The 25,880-nt window shown below is 41.5% G+C and overlaps 1 protein-coding gene across 3 annotated transcripts in view; it reads left to right on the forward strand.

Moving 5' to 3' along the window:
• Nucleotides 1–25,880, forward strand: part of pxylp1 (2-phosphoxylose phosphatase 1) — a gene marked incomplete at its 5' end in the record, with an annotated part of 95,696 nt that overhangs the window by 40,029 nt on the left and 29,787 nt on the right. For all 3 annotated transcript variants that reach the window (XM_084321853.1, XM_084321854.1, XM_084321855.1), the window contains 2 exons: nucleotides 10,864–11,052; nucleotides 14,967–15,093. In XM_084321853.1, the coding sequence (XP_084177979.1) occupies nucleotides 10,864–11,052; nucleotides 14,967–15,093 (316 nt within the window). The remainder of the gene's footprint in view (nucleotides 1–10,863; nucleotides 11,053–14,966; nucleotides 15,094–25,880) is intronic.

The following is a 25,880-nucleotide window of genomic DNA, read 5'->3' on the forward strand; positions in this document are numbered from 1 at the left end:
GCTACTCCTTGTTTAAATAGCTTCTTGTAGGCTACTCCTTGTTTAAATAGCTTCTTGTAGGCTACTCCTTGTTTAAATTGTTTCTTGTAGGCTACTCCTTGTTTAAATAGCTTTTTGTAGGCTACTCCTTGTTTAAATAGCTTCTTGTAGGCTACTCCTTGTTTAAATAGCTTCTTGTAGGCTACTCCTTGTTTAAATAGCTTCTTGTAGGCTACTCCTTGTTTAAATAGCTTCTTGTAGGCTACTCCTTGTTTAAATTGTTTCTTGTAGGCTACTCCTTGTTTAAATTGTTTCTTGTAGGCTACTCCTTGTTTAAATATCTTCTTGTAGTCTACTCCTTGTTTAAATTGTTTCTTGTAGGCTACTCCTTGTTTAAATATCTTCTTGTAGGCTACTCCTTGTTTAAATACATTCATGTAGGCTACTCCTTGTTTAAATAGCTTCTTGTAGGCTACTCCTTGTTTAAATACATTCATGTAGGCTACTCCTTGTTTAAATGGCTTCTTGTAGGCTACTCCTTGTTTAATTGGCTTCTTGTAGGCTACTCCTTGTTTAATTGGCTTCTTGTAGGCTACTCCTTGTTTAATTGGCTTCTTGTAGGCTACTCCTTGTTTAAATACATTCATGTAGGCTACTCCTTGTTTAAATGGCTTCTTGTAGGCTACTCCTTGTTTAATTGGCTTCTTGTAGGCTACTCCTTGTTTAATTGGCTTCTTGTAGGCTACTCCTTGTTTAATTGGCTTCTTGTAGGCTACTCCTTGTTTAAATATCTTCTTGTAGGCTACTCCTTGTTTAAATATCTTCTTGTAGGCTACTCCTTGTTTAATTGGCTTCTTGTAGGCTACTCCTTGTTTAATTGGCTTCTTGTAGGCTACTCCTTGTTTAAATAGCTTCTTGTAGGCTACTCTTTGTTTAAATACATTCATGTAGGCTACTCCTTGTTTAATTGGCTTCTTGTAGGCTACTCCTTGTTTAAATATCTTCTTGTAGGCTACTCCTTGTTTAATTGGCTTCTTGTAGGCTACTCCTTGTTTAATTGGCTTCTTGTAGGCTACTCCTTGTTTAATTGGCTTCTTGTAGGCTACTCCTTGTTTAATTGGCTTCTTGTAGGCTACTCCTTGTTTAATTGGCTTCTTGTAGGCTACTCCTTGTTTAATTGGCTTCATGTAGGCTACTCCTTGTTTAAATAGCTTCTTGTAGGCTACTCTTTGTTTAAATACATTCTTGTAGATTACTCCTTGTTTAAATGGCTTCTTGTAGTCTACTCCTTGTTTAATTGGCTTCTTGTAGGCTACTCCTTGTTTAATTGGCTTCTTGTAGAATACTCCTTGTTTAATTGGCTTCTTGTAGGCTACTCCTTGTTTAATTGGCTTCTTGTAGGCTACTCCTTCAATTGGCTTCTTGTAGGCTACTCCTTGTTTAACTGGCTTCTTGTAGGCTACTCCTTGTTTAAATATCTTCTTGTAGGCTACTCCTTGTTTAAATGGCTTCTTGTAGGCTACTCCTTGTTTAATTGGCTTCTTGTAGGCTACTCCTTGTTTAATTGGCTTCTTGTAGGCTACTCCTTGTTTAATTGGCTTCTTGTAGGCTACTCCTTGTTTAAATATCTTCTTGTAGGCTACTCCTTGTTTAAATATCTTCTTGTAGGCTACTCCTTGTTTAATTGGCTTCTTGTAGGCTACTCCTTGTTTAATTGGCTTCTTGTAGGCTACTCCTTGTTTAAATAGCTTCTTGTAGGCTACTCTTTGTTTAAATACATCCATGTAGGCTACTCCTTGTTTAATTGGCTTCTTGTAGGCTACTCCTTGTTTAAATATCTTCTTGTAGGCTACTCCTTGTTTAAATATCTTCTTGTAGGCTACTCCTTGTTTAATTGGCTTCTTGTAGGCTACTCCTTGTTTAATTGGCTTCTTGTAGGCTACTCCTTGTTTAATTGGCTTCTTGTAGGCTACTCCTTGTTTAATTGGCTTCTTGTAGGCTACTCCTTGTTTAATTGGCTTCTTGTAGGCTACTCCTTGTTTAATTGGCTTCATGTAGGCTACTCCTTGTTTAAATAGCTTCTTGTAGGCTACTCTTTGTTTAAATACATTCTTGTAGACTACTCCTTGTTTAAATGGCTTCTTGTAGTCTACTCCTTGTTTAATTGGCTTCTTGTAGGCTACTCCTTGTTTAATTGGCTTCTTGTAGAATACTCCTTGTTTAATTGGCTTCTTGTAGGCCACTCCTTCAATTGGCTTCTTGTAGGCTACTCCTTGTTTAATTGGCTTCTTGTAGGCTACTCCTTGTTTAAATATCTTCTTGTAGGCTACTCCTTGTTTAAATATCTTCTTGTAGGCTACTCCTTGTTTAATTGGCTTCTTGTAGGCTACTCCTTGTTTAATTGGTTTCTTGTAGGCTACTCCTTGTTTAAATAGCTTCTTGTAGGCTACTCTTTGTTTAAATACATTCTTGTAGACTACTCCTTGTTTAAATGGCTTCTTGTAGTCTACTCCTTGTTTAAATGGCTTCTTGTAGGCTACTCCTTGTTTAAATGGCTTCTTGTAGGCTACTCCTTCTCCTTGTTTAAATGGCTTCTTGTAGGCTACTCCTTGTTTAAATACATTCATGTAGGCTACTCCTTGTTTAAATACATTCATGTAGGCTACTCCTTGTTTAAATAGCTTCATGTAGGCTACTCCTTGTTTAAATGGCTTCTTGTAGGCTACTTGTTTAAATGGCTTCTTGTAGGCTACTCCTTGTTTAAATGGCTTCTTGTAGGCTACTCGTTTAAATGGCTTCTTGTAGGCTACTCCTTGTTTAAATACATTCATGTAGGCTACTCCTTGTTTAAATGGCTTCTTGTAGGCTACTCCTTGTTTAAATGGCTTCTTGTATACTCCTCCTTGTTTAAATACATTATTGTAGGCTACTCCTTATTTAAATAGCTTCCTCTAGACTAGACTGTTCCTTGTTTAAATAGCTTCCTCTAGGCTGCACCCTGTCAGTGAAGAAATGTCCAGATGTGTATGTCCAAAAGTGAGTCGAACAATCACCAGTCCTGGAAGATGTTTGAGAATATGTTGACTACCTACTATATTGTCTCACGGCTAAATGACACATTGCAATTAAGATCCACATTCTAATCATGAACTTAGTTTTACCAAGAAGCAGACAATACCTATGTTTCCCATACATTTAGTACTATATATAGCCTACATTGTAGAGTTAGGCAAATGTTTTGTCTGTGATAGTGTGTGGAGGGAATGCGGACCTTTGAAAGACTCCCTCTCACCACTCAGCCCCCACTGCCAACTCCAATATCCAACCATTTATAACCCGCCTGCTTTTTCCAACACTGTTGAATTTATGAGCTTAGTTGTGGAGGTAGGAGCGAATGGAAACTCCTGGTTTTGTGTGTGTGTGTGTGTGTGTGTTCTAGAGAAATAGCCTTTGCTTTTCTCTGTGTAGGCCTATATTAAAGTGTGTGTGTGTGTGTGTGTGTTCTAGAGAAATAGCCTTTGCTTTTCTCTGTGTAGGCCTATATTAAAGTGTGTGTGTGCGCCATGGCCTGAGAAGTTTATTTAATCCTTATGGGATGAATTAAAGCCAATTGCTTGGTTCTTGTATGACTGGGCACCACAGGCATCTCACTTTCTGTCTTTGCAACCAGATGTAATATTTACCCAGTCCACCAGCTGAGTTCAGTACAGCCGGGGTCTCTGAAATAAGAGTGTATTTGAGAAAGTCTAGGCCTACTGTTTGTGTGTGTGTGGTGTGTTGGTGTGTATGTGGAGAGGAATTTGGTAGTGTGTATCCTAGTCTTGCCAGCAGGGCACTAGGGTTCTGAATGGCCCTTAGTGGTTCCCACACCAATCACACACAGGACGCTGGTCTCCAAGGCAACATGCTGGTAGCGGTGTGATGTTGAGGGGTACAGGGCTGTTCACATGGAGATGAGCCTGGATTGACTAGTGCAGGAGTTTGACTGTGTTAACTCCATTCAGTCAGTCACTGATTACTGATTGTACTGATTGCTTTGCAGATAGTTCAAATTGTCAACTTGCTGAGGGGAGGGCGGAACAAACACACAGACTTAACACTTTGAGTGCCACAGGTCCGGTGCTCCGGAACCCGTTGCGTGCCACCACCCACTTCAATGACGGAGCTCTCATATTTTCGAACGCATATCTTAAATTATGGCTATGTGTCTAATATGGCCGTCACTTATCAATGACTTGTTTGCAGTCAACATTGTCGAAACGGATTGTTTTTTAATCGGTTAATTTCCGTTTGATACCATTTTGAAAAACGCTCGTTTCTTCGCTGAAGATTCTGTGATAATCGCCCTTTACTGGAATACACTGGAATACACAAAACACGTTGTAATTTTTCTGCCTATTTATGAATCGTTTTCAAATAAACGCTAGCTTATTGATAGTATATGTGTACTTATGCACGCTATAGAAGCGGGCTGAAAAATCTATCTTATTTCCTGATCACACACTGTAAGGGCCATTTGAGTGTTTTTGTTATGGATTAATATTATTATTATTATTAATATTATTATTATCATTATTATTATTATTATTATTACCAATAGAAGGTTATGATTTATGGGAATGTTATGATTATCTGTGTAACCAGTTGGGTGGAATCTGTTGCACCTGTCAGTGTCAGGTGGATCAGCCACAGCGCGGCGGAGATCATTAAATAGGTAATGGGAGCCAGCTGTGGGTTGGTAGGACGGGGAAAGCATAATATTTTCTGACCGCTTCAGGACGCTTCAGGAAGCTTTAGATCGCTTCGGGAACGCTTTAGAATAGTCTTATATTAGGAAACACTTTGAACAATTAGAACCACGGTTATAGGACGCTTTAGGATCGCTTTGATCACCTCTCCCATGTAACCTATCTTTTCTAAATAAATCAGATATCACGTTCGGTATCTGATAACGGAACTCAAGGTGTGGAGACTTTTTTTTTTTTTTTATCCACTTTTTCTCCCATTTTCTATATTTTCTCCCATCCCAATTTCGTATCATCCAATTTCAACCCTCCCCTGTCACGAACGCTGTTTCTTGCCTCCCACAAGCCGGCTGCAATGTGGACTAAGTCATACATAGCACAAGTCCCCTCCGGTACTTGAGGTAACAGCAGTCGCATCTTTTCACCTGCGCAGCTCAATCTCTCAGTGGCGAGGAGTAACGCGTGGGAGGCTCACGCTGCCCCCGACACTTCCTGATTCTACTGCGCAGGCGCACCAACCGACCTGTAGGAGTCGCTGTCCACAACGCCCGATCCCCACCCATCAGTTTCCCACCCCCTAATACGGGCAATGTGTATTAGTACGGACGACCAGCTAAACTGAAAGCAATGTGGAGCGCTGGGATCGAACAGGCGATCCCAGCGTCTCCGCATTCGTGGCGAGCGCCTTGCCCACTACGCCACGTAGCCGCCCGGTGTGGAGACTATTCTTTGGATGGAGCGCGTATGGAATCACTCCCCGACTGCCACTGGAAGCGGACCCAGGCAGAGGCCGCTACACACACACACACATACACACCAGGGTTTCCGTTAGAAAAAATTGTTGCCGACCTCAGTGTCCGGTAGATTTCAATCTATCGGTCAAATGAGAGAAATTCCGGTCAGAGTTTATTGAGCTTAAAAACAATTGATAAGCAAAAGAATGACAACAAAACAAAAGAATGACATCATCAAGGCATGTAGATTTATAATATTTTTACTTAAAACTAGGCTACTTTTGCGTATAGTCATTATATTCCAAATAAAATAAGTCCAGAGACTCCGTGCTGCTGCCGACTTTAAATCAAATAGGTGTCTGTGGGCAGTCGCCCGACATTAATAAACAGCAGTCTGTTATAATCACATTTTTATGAGCTAACGAATTCCGTTATATTGGACATTTGTATTAATTATATCAAGTGAAGAACTGAGAAATTTGGCAGAGAGAGACGGCAACATTATCGTGGGTTTGCGTGACGACTCTCTCTCTCTCCACCTCCCAATGACTTATTTGCGAGAGTATGTCGATGCAGAGCAGCAGATTCAGCTGTTTTCTGGCTCTTTTCTGGCTCTATCTGGGGACCGCTCAGCAGCGCCCCCCACCCAACAGCTGAATTGCCAATGGCTGAATTGGAGTACTGCACTGTGCCGCTGCTGCTCCGGCTCTGCAGCTGCACATGCACGCACTCGCAAACCCAGCACTAAGCTCTCGCTGACAACGTCGTTGTCATTATTAAAAGCAACGATGAAACAAATGTAATGATTGTTTCGTTCATCGCGTATGCTATTTAATTTTAGCCTATTTTAATACAATTCAAATAATCAAATTGTGCTTAGAGGGAATTATTTTCAACGGACATTAAGACCGGAGAGATTAAATATGTCGGACTTCAACAGATTTTGCCGGTCAAATACCGGTAATTACCGGCTAACGGAAACGCTGATACACACATGGCACACGCTGATATATAGGTGAAAATAGCTCTGATTATCCCAAGACTGGTAAAATAGATTCCTTACCTCAGATCAGATGTTCTCCAAAAAGATTATTCCAATTCCTGATTGCCATTCCAAATATCGATCGCGTTTATTGATCCAACGCTGGGTACTGGAAACACAAATTTTCCGCTGTTCTGGTGGTGGGCGATTACTTGGATCATCTCCGGTTACTTGTCTGACAAGTAAAATGTGGAAGCAGGACTTTTTTTTCTCCATGCGTATCCAATCCAAAGGGGTGCAGTACCATTCGGAGAGACGATAGGGGGTGGTATTTTCCCTGTTCGAGTTCAGACAGATCCCCACTGGTAACGTGAGGCTAGATTGATGAAAAATTAATTGACATCGATAATAAAAAATAGGGATGCCCCGATCACGTTTTTGGCACCGATACCGATCACCGATCGTCTTGAGCCATATCGGCCGATACCGATCCGATCGTCTTTTATTAAAACATTTTTTTTAAATTATTTTATATACATTATTATATATATTTTTTTATAAAATATATATATTATATAATTAGACTTGTACTTGTATTATCTGCGAGACATCGCCACCACGCAACAAGTCAAAATGCTCGCTATCTGCAAACAGCTCCACTGTCTGTGTGTACTCGAGTAGCCTCCAGCTACGGCCAGGATTCTCCGGCGCTGCAGCTGGACCCTAGTATTGGTATAAATCACATTCAGCAAGCCCTCAGCTCGAATACGCATCGAATCAATGTTATAAGACATTGATATCAGGAGCTATCTGTAGCTACTGCTAGCCGGCTAGATAACGTTAAGACAACGCCTCAGTGAACTATTTAGTTTAGAGCTAACGTGAGCTAATGTGAGCTACCGAGTCAACGGAGGTAACTTATCATGCACTCGACTATTGCTGGAGCATTTGTTGATATCAGCAGCTATCAGTAGCTAGCCAGCTAGAGAACGTTAGACAATGCCTCATGTAGTCACTGGGTCATTTAGTTTAAACAGTAACGTTAGCTCGGTAGATACTGGTAGCGAACGTTAGCTCACGTCGCATCATGCACCAGACTATAGCAGACTGCAAGGCTCTTGTTTACATGAGTGTGGGAGGGGCTGGGGAGGAGGAGGCGCCGTACGCTGCTTAGCTCTGTGTGTCTGAGAGAGAAGTCAGCAGTGACTGTGAGATCTCCGCTAAGAATTGGATCATGTTTTTCGATCGGTTTTGACGATCCGCGAAAATAAAGCATTATCACCGATCGCATATTTATACTGATTATCGGCCGATAACGATCGGTGGCCGATCGATCGGGGCATCCCTAATAAAAAAAATAATGATCAAAAACAAGATCTCTCGTCTCTCTGGCACTCAACGGTTGGCATGAACTAACGACAAATCTCGTCGTTGGCACTCAAAGTGTTAACACTTTCAGTGCCACCAGGTGGCGCCAGATTTAGCGCTTGAATGCCACCATCCACTTTAATGTTAACGTTAATATCGCCTAATCTATGTTTTAAATTATGGCTATGTGTCTAATCTGCCCGTCGCTTATCAAAGAATCATTTTCCAGTCAGTGCTGTCAAGGCAGATTGGTTTTTTATCGCTTCATTTCCGTTTGAGAGCATTTTGAAAAGCACCCGTTTTGAGGTAAAAAACAGCCCATTCTGGGCCATTCTGTGATAATCGTCTTTTACTGGAATATTCCAGAACGTTGATATTTGTCGGCCTATTTATGAATCGTTTAAAAAAAAACGCTAGATGATCAATATTATACGTACACGCACGCCCATTCGAGCCGCGCGCTGATAATAGCCGTGTTCATTTCCTCATGGATTTTACAGTGAAACCGATAGAGGACATTTCACAAAACAGCTTATATCTTCATCAAAATGAGTCTGATTATCCTAACACTGATAACATAGATTCCTTACCTGACATCAGATGGTATCCAACTGGTATATTCCAATTCCTGATCACCATTCGAACTCTGGTAACCCCGGCTGCATCAGTGGACTGGAAAATGTGGAGTACAGGATTTTTTTTCCCCCATCCATTTTCATTGAGTCCATTCCAAAATCCCTGATGTCATCTGGGAGACGATAGGGGGCGCTTTTTTCCACATCTGATCGCCGGCGGCTCTTGGGTATACTAGGGTAGGCTCGCGTGATGCAATATGATTTCAGATCGCTAAAAAAAAAAAAAATCCGAGAAATCTCGTGAGTGGCTTTCAACGTAACTATTATAAATCCGAGAAAACTCGTGAGTGGCAATCAAAGTGTTAAAGGGATAGTTCAGATTTCTGGAGCCCTAGCCCTATTTCTCCTATTGTGGTACATAATACTCATTAACTATATTACTCTCTATTACATCCCTACTATATTACTGGATATTACATAATATATATTATATATTATATATAACCTCTTAACAGGCACCCAGAAAAGTGTAAATTTTTTTACTTGAACTTGAGGACTGCATACTTTTTTTGAAAAGCGTATCTTTATACTTATGGCACATGCATAAAGTTAAGCCCGGAGCCCTATTTTCTGAAAATCCGCCTAAAATACATACCTAAGTAAATGGAATATTGCTCCACTTCTACAAGGTCCATTTGCATGTTCTTGGTATCTAGGGACATCTATGCACCTCAGTGAATGTATTCCCAGTATCAAAAATATTGTGTCTATTACTAGGCTTGCTTAAATTGTGATGAAACTTGCATCTTTGACAGTGAATAACACCATGCTAAAAATTACCAGACATGAAAAACTGCCACTGAGCTCGTTCTTGAGCTTGAGATCACGTGTACAAAAAAATCTAAGGAAATGAATAAAGGGAAGATGATTAAACGGAAGGTTTTGTAGATATTGTGAATTCTCCCATCCGGACCAATGCAATTTGAAATATTATTATAGTATAGATTAGCAGGCTTATAAATTACCTTATTATAGCCAATTCGCACATTTATGGATTGTGCCAAATCTTATCTTTCAAATGCCCGAGTTCAATTTGGATTTAGTATCACCAGGCGTGCATAAGAACGGATAATGAAATCTACTGTGTACATTAGGTTTCTTATTCCTGCCGGAGTGATGCCATTTTGAAATTGATTTCAAATCTGATTGTTGCTAAATGCTCAAAATAGGAGAGACAAACTAACTGCGCTCCAATATATGCCCATAACGTTCAGTTTTTTGGTATTATCCCGAGTAATAAAAAAAAAAGTAATTTGATTGAAGCCCCATAGAGGCCTTTGGGATGTGTCGTTTTGAAAAATCCCAACGGTCATACTACAATTACCGACGGGCGTGATTTTTTTCCGTAGCCGTAGTTTGCGAAGACGCTCTCTGATTGGTTTAGCTCCGAAGGGCTCTGGGATAGAAATGTCCGACGCACATTACATATATATTCTCTGCTTCGAAGTGGTTATGCTTTGGCCCTCTTTCGAAGTGGGTTATGCTTAGAGTTTGGAATCAGGGCTGGTGGTCCATAAATATGTATTCTAGGAGAATATATATGTAATGTGCCAACCATCTTGTGTGTACAAGGCGGACATTTCTATCCCAGAGCCCGTCGGAGCTAAACCAATCAGAGAGGGTCTTCGCTGTATGTGGGCTAGCCAATCAGAGAGCGTCTTCGCAAACTACGGCTACGAAAAAAAATCACGCTACCGACGGTCAATTCTTCAAAATGGCCGACTTTCGCGATCAAAACAACACAAAAACGAAAACTAAAATCTATCTAATAACACTTTAACCTATTGGTAAACTAACATATTGATGATAATATACATTATAACTGCTGTTGTGACATGGTTATGATGTTTATACTTGAATACATTTGACAAAAAAAACAACAATATTGTCAGACAGTCTGCAGAGCTTGATTTATGACGTCATTTGCGGTCCGCCCCCGGAAGTTTGCATCAAATTCAGAACAGAGTGATGCACAAAATAACTTGAAATAATCATTTAAAACAATGAATAAAGTGTGCATGAAATAATAGGGGAAAGAAAACGTAACTCAAGGAGGACCAACTATGTTAACGGTAGAGAACATAAAGAACATAACTCAGCCTGCTCTCAATACTGTTGTGGTTTTAACTTTTAAGCCTTGTTTTTAAACGTTAATCTTGCGCTAAAACAATAACTCATTAACTTTGACAGCCTTAGTTATTATATAATTCATTATTTTTCATCATATTTCTTCATCATTCTCTTTGGTCTCTATTGCTTCATTGCCCTTGTAGCTCTTACCTTTCCCTACCCTGTTTTAAACATTTTAGTCTTATTACATCATACAATTGCCAATGGGGTTTTAAAAATACCTTCTCCGTGTCTCCCTCTCTCTTCTCTCTCACTTTCTCCCTTCTCTCTCTCCCTCTCTCCCCCCACAGTGAATCTGATCCCCACCATGCCCATGGGGGAGGAGCGGCCCCTGCAGGCCGTGGGCGGGGGCGTGGGCCAGGGGAAAAGCAGGAAGCGGGTGATCCCGGTCCCCCACACCGAGCCCCCTGAGCCAGACCCCATCTCCGAGGCGTACGGCTACTGCAACTCCCCCAACCGCACCGAGCAGGCCTGGGAGGGTGAGACTAGTGCATGGACACACACACACACACACTAGGAGTGTAACGGTACACAAAAACCATGGTTCGGTACGTACCTCGGTTTTGAAGTCACGGTTCGGTACGGGTTTTCGGTACAGTGGGGGAAAGTTTGGCTTTCCATGTTCCACTCAGGGGTGATGTAGTGTGCAGTGACTAATTGTACTTGTAGGGCTGTCAACGAATATTATACTATATTGAAATTAATAATCGACTTGTAAAGAAAAAAAATATATAATTATATTAGATTGTGAAAAAAAACAGCCCTGGTGGGCGGTTGTTAGTGGTTAACATACCGTTGTATTCGTTCGGTACACAGCCGTTCCGTACGGTACTGAAACGGTTCGGTTGATTTATTTTGCACATAATCTCACACACACGTCCCAAAACGGTTTTGCACACATTAATTTAGTTTGACAGTTATTGAGAGTAAATGAGTTTGAACTATGGCCATCAGTGATGTCATCAAGGACATTGCATCCTTGCTTATCATTTCATTGAGCTGTAATTAACACAACACAGGGACTCAATGTCTGTGAGATTATGTGCAAAATAAATCAGCATTGTTTTTTGGTGATGTGAGCCTTTATCTTTTTATGTATTATTATAAAAAAAGAAATCAACCAGCTACAGTGGTAATTTGATTCAGAATTGCACCAGATCACTTAATTTCCACCCGCAGCAGTTTAGCCTAGTTAGAATAGAATAGGATGATCAAATCCATGGTAGTTACAGTGGCTGGTAGGATCTACCGCAATGTAGCAGCATTTGGCTGCTGGCTGGTGCTTATTGTAAACTCTGCATGGGCACACGTCTGCACTGGCTACCACATAGACACAGGGTAGCCACTAATGCCCACATCCACGCGTAGATCCAACTACACAGGAAATACCACACCCACTACCATCTTGTTTTGACCACTTCCCTGTTACTTGCATAATACTAGCATAGCATACATTACCTAGGCTAAACAAGCAGGATCTGTAGTGTAGCAATGGTCCACTAGATCAATTCACTACCAGCTAGCCAGTTCAATCCCTTTTGTACAAGCAGGAGTTAGTCAGTGGCTTAGGGAGGTCAAAGGTCAGCGTGTAGCACCAGCCCCTCTATAGGAGAGAAGAGGGCTTTGATGTCCCAACAGACATGTGTGGAAGGAAGCCACGTAATATGGTATAGGGATTGAAGAGGCTGTGGTGCGGCTGTGCAGTGACCAGTGGGCCGTCTGAGATCAGCCAGAGTCGGGCTCCTCACTTGGCAGACAGAAGCACTAGTGTCGTCCTCTGGGTTAAAGCCAAAGCACATGTTCTTGCAGTAAGTCCAGATAGAACACAGTGTGAAAATTGGCGTCTCTTTGCTTGCACGGGTTTGACCACTTGACTGAAAATTAACGTGTGAAACTGACGTGAATACCAATGCCAATATGTTTCATCTGGCCAGCGCCGCCAGCAGCATAGTTGACATTTACTATTCTATGTTAATTTACGTCTATTTTATTGCACTGCTCTTATTCTGTCTATTTTTATACTCATTCTATGTCTACACTTTATGTAGGGATGCACAGAATATTCGGCCACCGAAAACTATCGGCCGAAAATGGTTCAAAAAGGCACAAGGCCGAAAAAGGGTTTTAGCACCGAAAAAATATAACTGAATGTCAAAAAACAGGGTTACGTTCGTTATTATGACAGTAGCCACTACACAGTAACATCATTAAGTCTGCTATAAGCTATTCTCCCTCTTGTGTGTGTGTCTTTATGCAGATCTTTATGCAGTTTTAAAGCACCTTGGCTTTGTTCTGAATGCACTTTGTTGTAGTTATCCTACAAAGAAAAGAAAATGCACTTGACTTTAATACACATTTTGTTGTATGCAAAGAGAAAATGTTAAAATTGTACAATCTTTCAGCAGTCAGTCTGGAATGAATGTATGCATTCAAAAGTGCTGAATAAATGTTTTATGGACCCATAATAGTGATTATTAATATTATTTAAGTTAAGTTTTGCCATAATCAGGTAGCTGAACAAAAAAATTATATATATTTATATTAATAATTTTCTGCATTCGGTTTTCGGCCAACTGTTTCCTATTTTCGGTTTCGGCCAAGAATTTCCCATTCGGTGCATCCCTAACTTTATGCATTGCTTTTGTTTTGCACGATTCCCAATACAAGTGGGGCCTCAGACCCTGTAGGTGGGTGGGATCTGTGCAGAAACCCCTCTTTTAACACAGATCTATCACAATCTTGGTTTTAACAGCAGCAGAGGGAAGAGGTGATATGAGGAGGACCAGATAGAGTGAATAGTGCCAGTCTAAGAAAGGTTTCGTCCAGATCCACCTTCTGGGTCAATCACGGAGGACATCAACGTCAGCAGTTCTGAAGCACCGTGGAATCTGTGCTCGGTTAGCACTGATGGAGCAGTAGGTAATAACCCACAGGGACAGATGTTGTAGAAAGGATGTCGACAGCAAACTGATAAGCCAGCGAGCCTCATCGACACCCGGGGAAGCAGGCAGGTGCAGGTCAAGTACACCTGTGCTCTAGTACGCACACTAGTATGCACTCTAGTACTCGCTCTAGTACGCGCTCTAGTAAGCACTAGGGGTGGGATGATACATCGATCCATATCGATATATTATCAATAATCAAATAGGATCGATGCAACGTAAAAAGATCGATTCATATTGCGATACTCTTATTTTGAAAATCCGGTGACGGCGACGTCATATCCGCCCCGCGGCCAGTGTTGTGAAACTCCGTTTAGCTCTGTACAGCAGAGCGAGAGCAGGGCTTCAGTCGTCTATTTTGAGACCCGATATAAGTCTGTGCAGTTTTTTCCCCGCAACGGGTCAAATGCATCTAACATGCTTTGCATCGTCGCCATTCTTTTATGCCCACGTCGCATTAAATTAACGTTACATTAGCTGCTTAAGCTAACTAAGCTAAGAGAGAGAGAAACGGAGAGAGGAGAGGGGACATTGTGTATGTGTGTGTGTTATATTGATATTATTTACTGAGGATGGACAGATAATGTTGATATTTAAACATGATCATCATGCAACATAAAACAATTGTAGGAACGGTTTGGGAGAGGAAGGGGTTTTAGCTTGCGTGTTGTGAGTTTCAAAACATTTTACTTAAAGTTTAAAGCTCAATATATAAAAACGTGGCACTTTACAGTGAACAGGAGGTCTATTTGTATTAAAAACAATAGATTGTTTTTCATTTAAATGTCTGGAAGAGCTCAAAAATAAAAACGTCAATTGATATTTCTGTAGCCTTTTTTTAGTTGATCTAAATGTGACTGATTGTGTTAAATGGGCATATGATATCGTCTCATATCGATCGCAGGCACCTGAATCGAATCGTATCGTATCGTGGCAGACTTTGTGATATCGGCAAATATCGTATCGTTGTCCAAAGAATCGATATCGTATCGTGATGAAACTGGTGATTCCCACCCCTAGTAAGCACTCTAGTAAGCACTTTAGTAAGCATTCATCAAAGTAAGCACTCTAGTAAGCATTCATCAAAGTAAGCACTCTAGTATGCGCTCTTATTAATGAAGTGCTTTAGTACACACTCTAGTACGTGGTCTAGTAAGCGATCATCAAAGTAAGCGCTCTACACCAGTAATAGCTGTGTTGTCATGAGTTTATTAACCGGTGTGAGAATGTCCTCACCGTGGCGTCCATACTGTACCTGATGATGATGAGAAATGCTAAAAAGCTTGTTTCTGGGCCGCAGCAGGACACATGCAGGACAATGTCACCATCCTTCTGACGTGGAGGGTGACTGTGGTAGAAACAGCCATGTGGTAGTGTGGTGATAATGGTGCTAATTAAGATGATGATGAGGGTGGGCGTGTCACTGATAACATCATCTCCTCCACCTATAGGTCACAGTCCAGTCGACTACAAGCTGCTGTCGGTGCAGGTAATGATTCGCCATGGTGACCGCTACCCGCTCTACTCCATCCCCAAGACCAAACGGCCCGCCATCGACTGCACACTGTCCCCCAGCAGGTACATGAGACATGGACATGGACATGGACACACACACACGCACACACACACACAACCACACACACACACACACACATTAGGGCTTAACGACTAATCGATTTTAAATCGAAATCGCAATTTGAAATTATGCGATTAGCAAATCGCAAAGCCTGCAATAAAATAAAATAAATATTTTTTTAAATTTATTTAACCAGAAAGTCCCATTGGAAGTCCCATTGAGATACAATATCTCCTTTGCAAGGGAGGCCTGGCCAAGATGACGGCAATAACATTTGCAATACATCACACAGCAATAAAATGTGCGATACATTGATTGATTGATTGAAAACTTTATTAACAGATTGCAGAATGGGTACAATACAGTACGGCTCAATACACACAATTGTTAAGGGGATGCAGACCAGAGAAATACTTTCATCTTGTTTACATCAGGGTCCCCCATTTTCAATTCATAATGACATTTATGACATACACAACATACAGGTATACAGTACTGTTACATTTGTGACATACAAGATATGCAACTATACAGTACTGTTAAACAGAGATCCTAACAGAAAATATATACATATGATGGGGAGGAAACTGTACATGGGGGGGGGGGGGGGGGGGGTTGGACATTTACGTTGGCCAGTTTAGAATTGCAGCCTCCCGTAGGTGCTCTTTGAGAGCGGTTTTGAAGGTGGGTAGGGATTCACATTTTTTTTTTACGGCTGTGGGTAGGGCGTTCCACATTGTTGTGGCATAATTCCAAAACGTGTTTAGTCCCTTGTTTGTGCCGAATCTGGGTTGAACATGATTTGTGGAACTCCCTCTGGTGTTGTGGCCGTGGTATTCACTGACCTTTGGGAAGTATTTCGACATCTACATGGGTACCTTAGTGGTGTAGTGTATTTTGTAGACCAGGCCCATTGCAAGTTGCTGTACTCTGTCGTCTACTCTAAGCCATCCTAGGTTGTCAAAATGGGCAGGGGTGAGGTGGGTTTTAGGAGTAAGGTCAAGCAGTAGTCTGACCTTACTAGTTTGTTTTGTGATGTTTGTAATCTTGTTTTTAGTGCCTTTGAGGTGCTTTGGTACCATCAGGTGCAAGCATAGTCGTAGTACCCTTGAATGAGTGCTCCTGCCAGAGTCTTCAGGGTATTCTTGTTTACCAGAGACGAGATCCGGTACAAGAATTTAGTTCGTTGGTTGACTTTTTTTTATTACATTGGATGCCATTTTGTCACAGGAAAGATTTGCCTCTAGGATGGAACCCATGTATGTAATTTCATCTTTCCTTGTGACAATATTGTCACCCACTGTAACCGAGAATCCATTGGTCTTGCTGAGTTTGTTATTTGATCCGAAGAGAATGGACTCTGTTTTACCCAGGTGTAATGATAGTTTTATCAGCGAGCCAGGTGCAGATTCTGCCGAGTTCCGAGCTGAGGGTTTTTTCAACCTGTAACTTGTTCTTGTCAGAGACCAGCAGGGCTGAGTCGTCCGCGAACAGGAACAAGTTGCAGTCACAAGCTGACGACATGTCATTTGCATAAATTAGGAACAGTAACGGTCCTAGTATGCTTTCTTGTGGAACACCACACCTCACTGGGAGGGGGGTGGGATAGAGTACCGTTTACCTCCACCACATCACACAAATAAAAGTGCATGTATACAATATACAATACATCACATGTAAACACAAAAACACAAAGCAGAATAGTCTACATCTACATGATAGTAAAAGTGTATGACAGTATAATACAGGGTAATACAGTAATTGAGCAGTTTTGCAGTTGGGACCCGACTACAGAAAGCAGCGACATTGGGGTGGTCAGGTGGCGTAACGGAGATTGCGTTCGTTGGTTGTCACCAGCTTGGCTGGCCGTTCACACTAATACAATTGGCAGTATTAGAGGGTGGGAGAAGCTGGCGGGGTGGGTCCGGGTCGTTGTAAACAGCGACTCCTACAGTTCGGTCGGGGCGCCTGCTAAGCGCGGATAGGATCTAAGTGGGATAGTGTGATCCTTCCACACGCTTAGCCTTCTCAGTGAGAATCCGCGCTGCCAGGTGAAAAGAAGCGGTTGATTGGCTGGACGTGTGTCGGAGGAAGCACGTGGTAGCCTCCACTCTCCCAGACCGACTGTGGGGGATAAGTGCGCAGCGACCAGGAAGGGGATTGGGAATTGGCATAACGACTAACATTGGGATGGGAGAAAATCGGAGGAAAAAGGAGGGGGAAAAAGATCGATAAAAAAAAAATAAAAGAAAGCAGCGACATTCTTCTTGTAGGAAGTTATGTAATAGAGATTTAAATTCACCAAGAAAGACCAGGGTGTCTTATGGTCCTGTAGCCCATTCCATGCCCAAGGTGCGAAGCTTGATAAAGCTGTTCTTCCTAGCTAACCCTGGTCAAGACAGAGAAAACAGCTGAGCTGAGTAAGGAAAGGGTGGGGGGATGCGGGGCTTGGAGGGGGGGAGGGGAGCCTGTCTCTCTCTCTACTGGTTCAATTAATGCTTAAGTAGCAAAACGTTGCACTATAAAAACTAACTGGATAGTTGATGATAATAAACATTTAACTTCATTAGCTGAAGTATTCTAAAATAATTTAAACCATTCTCCTTTTCTGTGTGTGTGTGTGTGTGTGTGTGTGTGTGTGTGTGTGTGTGTGTGTGTGTGTGTGTGTGTGTGTGTGTGTGTGCACGTGTCTCACGTGAAATGGGGGGGGGGGGGGGGGTTTCTGATGCTTTGATTGCCAGTAACGGCATTCGTATTGAACACTAAAAACACTGATCAGCTGGATCGGTATCAAAACATTGTTGGATCAAGCTGAAGTCAGATAGTCCTTACCTGTGGTTGGTGGTATTCCAAAAAGAATATTCCAATTGTCTGATCGCGATTTCCAGTATTGGTGTCCGTCTGGTCCCAGACATAATTTGACACAACTTATGGATCGAGAGTGTCGGATGCATTTGGAAGTGCTCGGATGAAGCGTCTTACTCATCTCCGTCTAAATATAGCGCCCGGTGACATTTGAGTTAGATATAAGGTTTCAAAGGGTGGGCAACACTGCCATCTGGCAGGATGCGGCCGGTATTGCACTTTGGCGATCTCAAAATCCCTTCCGATGGCAACACAGAGGTCAATGGAATGGATGAATAATGAATAAAAATAGCGAATAAAAGAAAAAAAAAACCAAAACCCAAGATATCTCGGGTCTGGCAGCCAACGCATGGCGAGTTAACCAGAGATATCTCGGGTCTGGCAATTAAAGAGTTAAACATTAAAAGAATTATAATACAAAATAATTATACATACAAAACATTTTAGGAACGGTTTGGGAGAGGGAGGTAAGGGGTTTTAGATTGTGTGTTGTGAAGTTTAGATTTCAGAGAGAGAGTAAAGTACAGGAAAAAAAGTACCGTTGGGTACCGGTATCGATTCCCAGGTAAAAAGAAACATTTTCAGTCTCGGTCTCCAGAACAGATCCACGTGTAGGCCAGATGCAAGCCACATTTTACAATAAACCTCCGATGGGCTGGTTAATTTTTTTTAAATAATTATAATCGCAAATTTTATCGCAATCGCAATATCTGTCAGAAAAATCGCAATTTGATTATTTCCCAAAATCGTGCACCCTTTACACACATACACCCCCCCCCCCACACACACATACCCGCCTAATACACGATCAAGACTATAATAGAGAAGATGTGGGCCAATGTACACATGTTTCATAATTCTTGGTCTAATCTCTGTAAATTAAATAATCAACACTATTTTAACCTCTTGAGCCCTACATACCTAAGTAAATGGAAGATTGCTCCACTTCTACAAGGTCCATTTGCATGTCCTTGGTATCTGGGGACATCTATGGATCTCAGGGAATGTATTCCCAGTGACAGAAATATTGTGTCTGTTACTAGGCTTGAGTAAATTGCTTTTCAGATTTTTCCAGATTGCAAAAAAATAAAAAGTTAAAAACGTTCTTTTGATCTCACGCGAAATGCCGCCGGCCGAATAGTGGGCGATACTGCTGTGCGCCGTCACATATAATTATAGAATATAGAATATCAGGCCTATAAATTACCTTATTGTGACCAAGTCGCATATCTATGGATCGGGCCAAATCTTCTCTTTCCAATGGCAGAGTTCAATCTTTATTTATTTAGTATCACCAGGCATGCAGCAAAAACTGTGAATGAAATCTACTGTAAGTACAGTTACTTTTTTATAATGGACATTTTTCAACGCAGTTTTTTGCTAGACGTTCACAGAAAGGTAGAGAAACTAACTGCATTCTAATTTATGCCAATAATGTTCAGGTTTGTGGTAGATGATCCAGAAAAATAACAGAAATAAGAAAGTATATCCAGAAGTCATATGATTGACAGGAGCTGGCTTGAGCTGGGTAGTGTCGTTTTTCGAAATTCCAAGGCCCATCGAAAGCCCTGGGTCTGTATGATTGGCTAAATACTGCTGCTGTTTGTGTGACGACCAGAGAACCAAGCCATGCATTCCAAATTTACCTGATTGTTAGACTACTCTCAGAGATAAGAGCCATCTCCAGATCATCCCCATGAATAAAACACTCTCCTTCTACTGTAGCGTAGCATTGCCTGTGGTTGCCATGGTGACCCGTTTTCCATTACCGCAGTTCAAAGTAAAGGGCACAGAGTGCCACCAGAAAACACAGGGATCCAAAATGGCCACCGGAGCATTGCCTCACACTCTGAACCAAGCGCGCACAAAAACGAGACGCAGTCAGGCATACGACACTCTTCTCACATCTTAACGAGCCGACCAGATAGAAAGCTAGAGAGAGAGAGGGAGACAAACCACCAATTATACAGCAGCTTTCAACATGCCGCCCCCTCCTCCCCTAACCCCCTTCAAACGCTCTCATTTGATAGCAGTGTTGTGAAAACAAGCTCAATTTGTCTGGTGAAAAATACCCCTCTGTTCCTGTCTCTCTCACTCAGACATTCTTTTCTAGTGTGGGTGATACGTGCGCCGCCGGCAAATGGAAAGCAGTGTAGCGGCGGATGAGAGGAGGCTGGTTGTTGTCCTGGCAGAGAATGCATGTCCCCTGGTTATTGAGTCATTAGTTGAGGTTACACTGACGTGTGTGTGTGTGTGTGTGTGTGTGTGTGTGTGTGTGTGTGTGTGTGTGTGTGTGTGTGTGTGTGTGTGTGTGTGTGTGTGTGTGTGTGTGTGTGTGTGTGTGTGTGTGTGTGTGTGTGTGTGTGTGTGTGTGTGTGTGTGTGTGTGTGTGTGTGTGTGTGTGTGTGTGTGTGTGTGTGTGTGTGTGTGTGTGTGTGTGTGTGTGTGTGTGTGTGTGTGTGTGTGGGTGGGTGGGTGGGTGGGTGGGTGGGTGGGTGGTGGCGCCAGCTGACGTGCGGTTAGCATCGGCTTGTTATGTCTGGTACCTGGGGTGCTAAGTGAATGTTTATTTTAATGGCAAGGTTCAGTAAGGTCTATTTTCCGTCGTATAATTGGCATCTTAGTTCAGAATAACTCGAGACGCTCCGCCGATAGAAACATGGGATTGGGAATCTCGTACGAAACAGGCCCTCTATCTGAGTAGCGGGGGCTTCCTCACCATGGTGGGGGCTTTCTTGTGGGCCTCCTTCGGGATCACAGGCTCTCTGTAATGCAGATTTTCATAGCTGATTTTTTCATTGACTTCCATTGTAAAATTGTACATTGAAAAAGTTACTGAATCTGTACTCCATTGACAGGAGGGTGATTATTTAGGTTTTCTTTGAACCCTCAGGGACTGGACTTGAATAACACATACATGACCCAGACCCATACTGTGTTTGAGGTGGGGGCCCGGCGTCGGGATGCACGCACGCACGTCGCGGCACTTTACGAGTGTCTACCGGCTCGGGCTGCATTTTTCGCCGATCATGTAATATACCGTTCGAAACTTGAATTTGCAGCCTTTCGAACGCCACCTCACTCGACCAATTCCATTCTCGAGTTACATGACGATATGTCAGGCAAGCGTCTTTTTACAGGCAGCGCGTCAAATGACCACGTCAGACTGTATACGCTCGAGAACTGACCAATCACTGCTGATGGCGAAGATTATTAGTGTCCGCTTCCAACGATACCCCACATGGGGGGGGGGGGGGGTGAATAGAGGAAGTAGGTGAAAGTTGACGAGCGAAAATGAGTTCTAACTCAATCTTCAGAATGGACAGAGTTTGATAGCCATGGAGGATTTGAGAGATTTTTTTTTGTATACAGTTTACTAAAACCTTTCTCCTAGCACTCATTTTTTAACGGATTGTTATCAAATTTGGACCTGTACTACATACACAGTGGTGTTTTCCAGCTCATACCTCTATGCTGGAATCATGGAATCTGTAATTTGGCAACCACTAAAGAGAAATATGAGTACACAAGTTCAACTCAAGTTCAAACCTCTGTTACTCTATTTCATGAGCACTAAATTGATTATCCCTTTTTGCCTTACTAACTTCAGAATGTTACCTTTCAAAAGAGGCTCATGCATGTACTATAAGTATAAAGTATAAAGCTAACTAAGCTTTGCAAAAAAAGTATGCAGTCCTCAAAATATAGTAAAGAAAATTGCCACTTTTTGACCCACCTTGAGTGCCACGCAATTCGGTTATCATTATCCCTAGAATGCCAGCCTTCTAGTCGTTTCCGTGGTCGTTGCACTATGTTTGCGAAGCTGTGTGTGTGTTCTGTATTATAGCTGTAGAGACACGGTGTGGCTCATTTTGACAAACATTACTTGTAGTCCAGCATGGGAATAATAGTTTGTTTCCACACGCTGTAGTTTGTAGTTTATTACACGCTAAACATCGTGCATGAAGATAATACAATAGTCTTTTTTTCATAGATCGCGAGATAAAACGTGTTATGTGCAATAAGCCCAAACCGCTCTGGCTGATCCCTTGAAACCCTGAATACTCCCAAATCAAAGGTATATGACATGTATATGTATCATCATAAAATCATCAAGGGGGGGGTCGTTTTAACTCAAAACTATGATCGTGTTTGCCGAGCATGTTTTTCGTCTGTTAAAACACAGAACTGTGATCGTTAGAAAAACACGTTTCAGATTCGGTAAAATAGACATAGAATGTACCTTACCTTAGCCAGAAGGTATTCCAAGAATAATAATTCCAAGTGATCGCATCGCCATTGTGATTACCAGTGTATGTCTATACACGTTTCGATGGTCAAATGCGCTTAGGTGACGGAATTTCTAGGCGATCAATGTGACTCTATGTCCCAGCAGGAGGAGTGGCCACTGGCCAAGCAGAAATTAAAGTTAGAGTGTGATTCAACCCAAGCCATCGCAGTTCAGACACGGACGATACCGCCACCTGGTGATAGTCGATCGGCATTGCAGTTCTAATGTGTGGGGATGGTCGAAAATGATGCAGATCCCTCTGGGCAAGAGGTTAAGAGTCATGTATTCTGAAAATCCCATAAAGTTCCATTCAAATGTATTGAGGGGCATTGGTTTGTTAGCAGGAAAAGACAAAATAATATCACAAATGGACATTTAACAGTTCCCTAATACTCAGATTAACTTTAAAAAGTAAAATCTTAATCTCAGTACTGTATTACGCACTTCTTCAACCATTATCTAAAAAAATTATAATAATAATATTTTTTTTTAAATTTATTGTCCTAATATACTAACCTACACTGTAGCTCTCAACACTTTGATGAACATTGTTACTCAGCTGAACATTGTTACCTTCTTGATGACTTGTCGTACAGAACTTGTAAATCGCTTTGGATAAAAGCGTCAGCTAAATGACTCAATGTAAATGTATACATCTATTAGATTTTGTTCATAAGATTTGTGATTTGTTTATTCCCTATGCTGCATGGTTGACTCCTGCGGTGGCGGTCGTGTTTGGTTCATTACCTCCTCCAAGGAGAATGGTGCGACTGTGTGCCTGGCGGGTCAGGAGACACTCATTTTAATGACTGAACGTTTAGCTTGAGGGTGGCACTAGAGCAAAGGTCACGATGGGATCACCAGAATCAGTAGAGACCATTAGTGGATATCAGCAAGTGGACCCAGAGCAGTCTCAGGCTGAGGTTAGACTAGTGTATTCCTGGCGTTTTTTTATACGTTTTTGACGACGTATCATGTCCTATCTACACAGAAACGCGTTTTTTGGCGTTTTTTTGTGGATACGGCTGAAACGCAAAATTGTGTTTGCGTTTGGAGATACGCAAAAAAAACGAGTCGACAACAGCGTGTAGTCAGCACGCTAGCCGTTGTTGCGAAAACGCCCATGCGCAGTAGATACCATCTGCGTGCCCTTCCGGTGACAACAGTGTGTGTGTGTGTGTTGGGACAGAGCTCCGTGTCCCAATAGCTTCAGCTACCATGTGTTGTCAAGTTATTGTTATAAGGACCCCAGTCCAAGCTACAACAGTCTGCATTCCCTTAACAATTGTTTGTATTGAGCCGTATTGTACCCATATGCAATATGTTAAATAAAGTTTACATCCATTCATTCTGCTAGCATTACCGATAGCATGAGCAGCTGGCTAACGTGAGCTATCAGGATTCAGACCCTGTTAGCTCAGAGTTCCTCTTTCAACTTAACAAGCATTAAACAAAATGGCCCAGTCATCTATTCACCTTTGTTTAATACACACAGCGTTGTCTCTAATGTTATCTAACTACTGATAGCTCGCGATATCATCAGTTTCGTGCTGGCTAAGTAGCGTGAGCTAACGTTAGCTTCTAGCCACAATGCTATAGTTATAATGGCATACTCCATTGACGTTAGCATGCAGCTAACAATGCTACCGATCGTTTTTAGACTAAACTATCTGCTCTTGGTGGTCACTTGTGTTGATGTTAGTTTTGTTTCATCAACAAATGACAGGCAGAACACACAGTGAATGTATCCGTTTTGTTTATTGCACTTTTATTAGGCTTTGCTGAAAAAAGAATTGCTGCATTGAGTGAGCAAGCAAGATGGTGGCGCGGCATAGGCGCCTGCCTTATTGACATTTATTTCCTGGAGCTTCCACCAGGAAGTGTATTGGCACATTCGTTCTGATTGGTTGAAATTGCCTTCATGTTTGCCACCTACTGCCACCTACTGCTTTGGCAGTGTACTACATCAGTGTGCTTGGCTGACAAAAACGAAAAAAAAAAACGAAAGTGTGACTCAGGCGGTGCCGACGTCGCGGCGATACGCATAAGAAAACAATACGAAGATGATACGAAAGGTGTAACCTCTGCCTCAGTTGAATGGGATTTTGCCATAGATTATTATTTATACATACAACATGGATTTACAGCCCTGGTCTGTTGGGACTAGTGTTGTCACGATACCAACATTTTTACTTCGATACCGATACCAGCCTAAGTATCACAATACCGATTCTAAAACGATACCACGTCAGTGTTTCCCCTAGGATTCTTTTCAGGTGGGGGTGGTAGGCCCCCCAAAACTACTAGTGTTGTCGCGGGGCGCGCGTGTCACGGATACGTGGTGTCAACAGTGTCGTCATAGCACAGTAAGGCGGTTGTTAGTATCTGTGCATTTCTCTATACTGAGCTGAAATGAAACGATTGCACATAAATTAGGTAAATAAATATTAACAATTATTAACTATTTATTTACAACACATCAATTTACTTATTTACAATTTTACATACAGTATTGACAACTAGTGTTGCCACGATACTGGAATTTCGAACTTCGATACGATACCTTGAAAAGTATCGATATTCGATACCATTTTCGATACAATGGGGAAAAAGGTTCAATCTTAAGTTAATTTTAATAATTTTTGCTTTTGTTGCTGGTTGATTCTCCTCAGCTTCTCTCTGGTACTATAAGAGAAGATAAATATAACACTTTTAAAACCTGTTGTTTATCTTTAGATCAGACATTTAAAAATAACTAAATGATATAATCTTAGAAATTAAGTAAAGTTAATAGTACTGCGTGTTAAGCATAACAGATTGATTGATTGAAAATTGTATTAACAGATTGCAGAATGGGTACAATACAGTACAGCTCAATACACGCAATTGTTAAGGGGATGCAGACCAGAGAAAGACTTTTGTCTTGTTTACATCAGGGTCCCCTATTTTCAATTCATCATAACATATATGACATACCAGGGCTGTACGCTAAGCTTTTTCACTAGGGGCACACTTGCCCCTAAATGAGAAATTTAGGGGCAAAGAATATTTTTTAGGGGCACATTTTTAAATAACTATTTTACCATTATAGTAGGGCTGGGCGATATGGCCTCTAAATGATATCGTGATATTTTGACATTTCCTCTAAAGCACTTAAAAATGCTTGATTGAACCCTTTGATGCATACAGTCACGCCAATATGATGATTATAATAAGTCCCTGCAACATATGTTTGCATTATTAAACCATGAAGATGCTTTAAAAAATAATTTAATGAAAATGTACTAAGAGTAGTCTACTGACACACTAATAAAAAAAATGTATTTACATCTAAGACAATTTATATAAAAACTCTTGGGTGCCTTTTACACAGTACTGTGTTTTCTATCCACTTTAGCCAAACACACACACACACACATATATACACACACACACACACACACACACACACACACACACACACACACACACATATATATATATATATATATATATATATATATATATATATACACTACTGTGAGAAAATAATAATCACACAGACTTAATGATTTTAGAATATTTCAGATAATGAAATTAAATGTTTATATCATCAACTATCCAGTTAGTATTTATACTGTGTGTAACATTTGG

The sequence above is a fragment of the Notolepis coatsorum genome, assembly GCF_963971535.1.
Source record: "Notolepis coatsorum genome assembly, chromosome: 1".
NCBI classification, from domain to species: Eukaryota; Metazoa; Chordata; class Actinopteri; order Aulopiformes; family Paralepididae; genus Notolepis; species Notolepis coatsorum.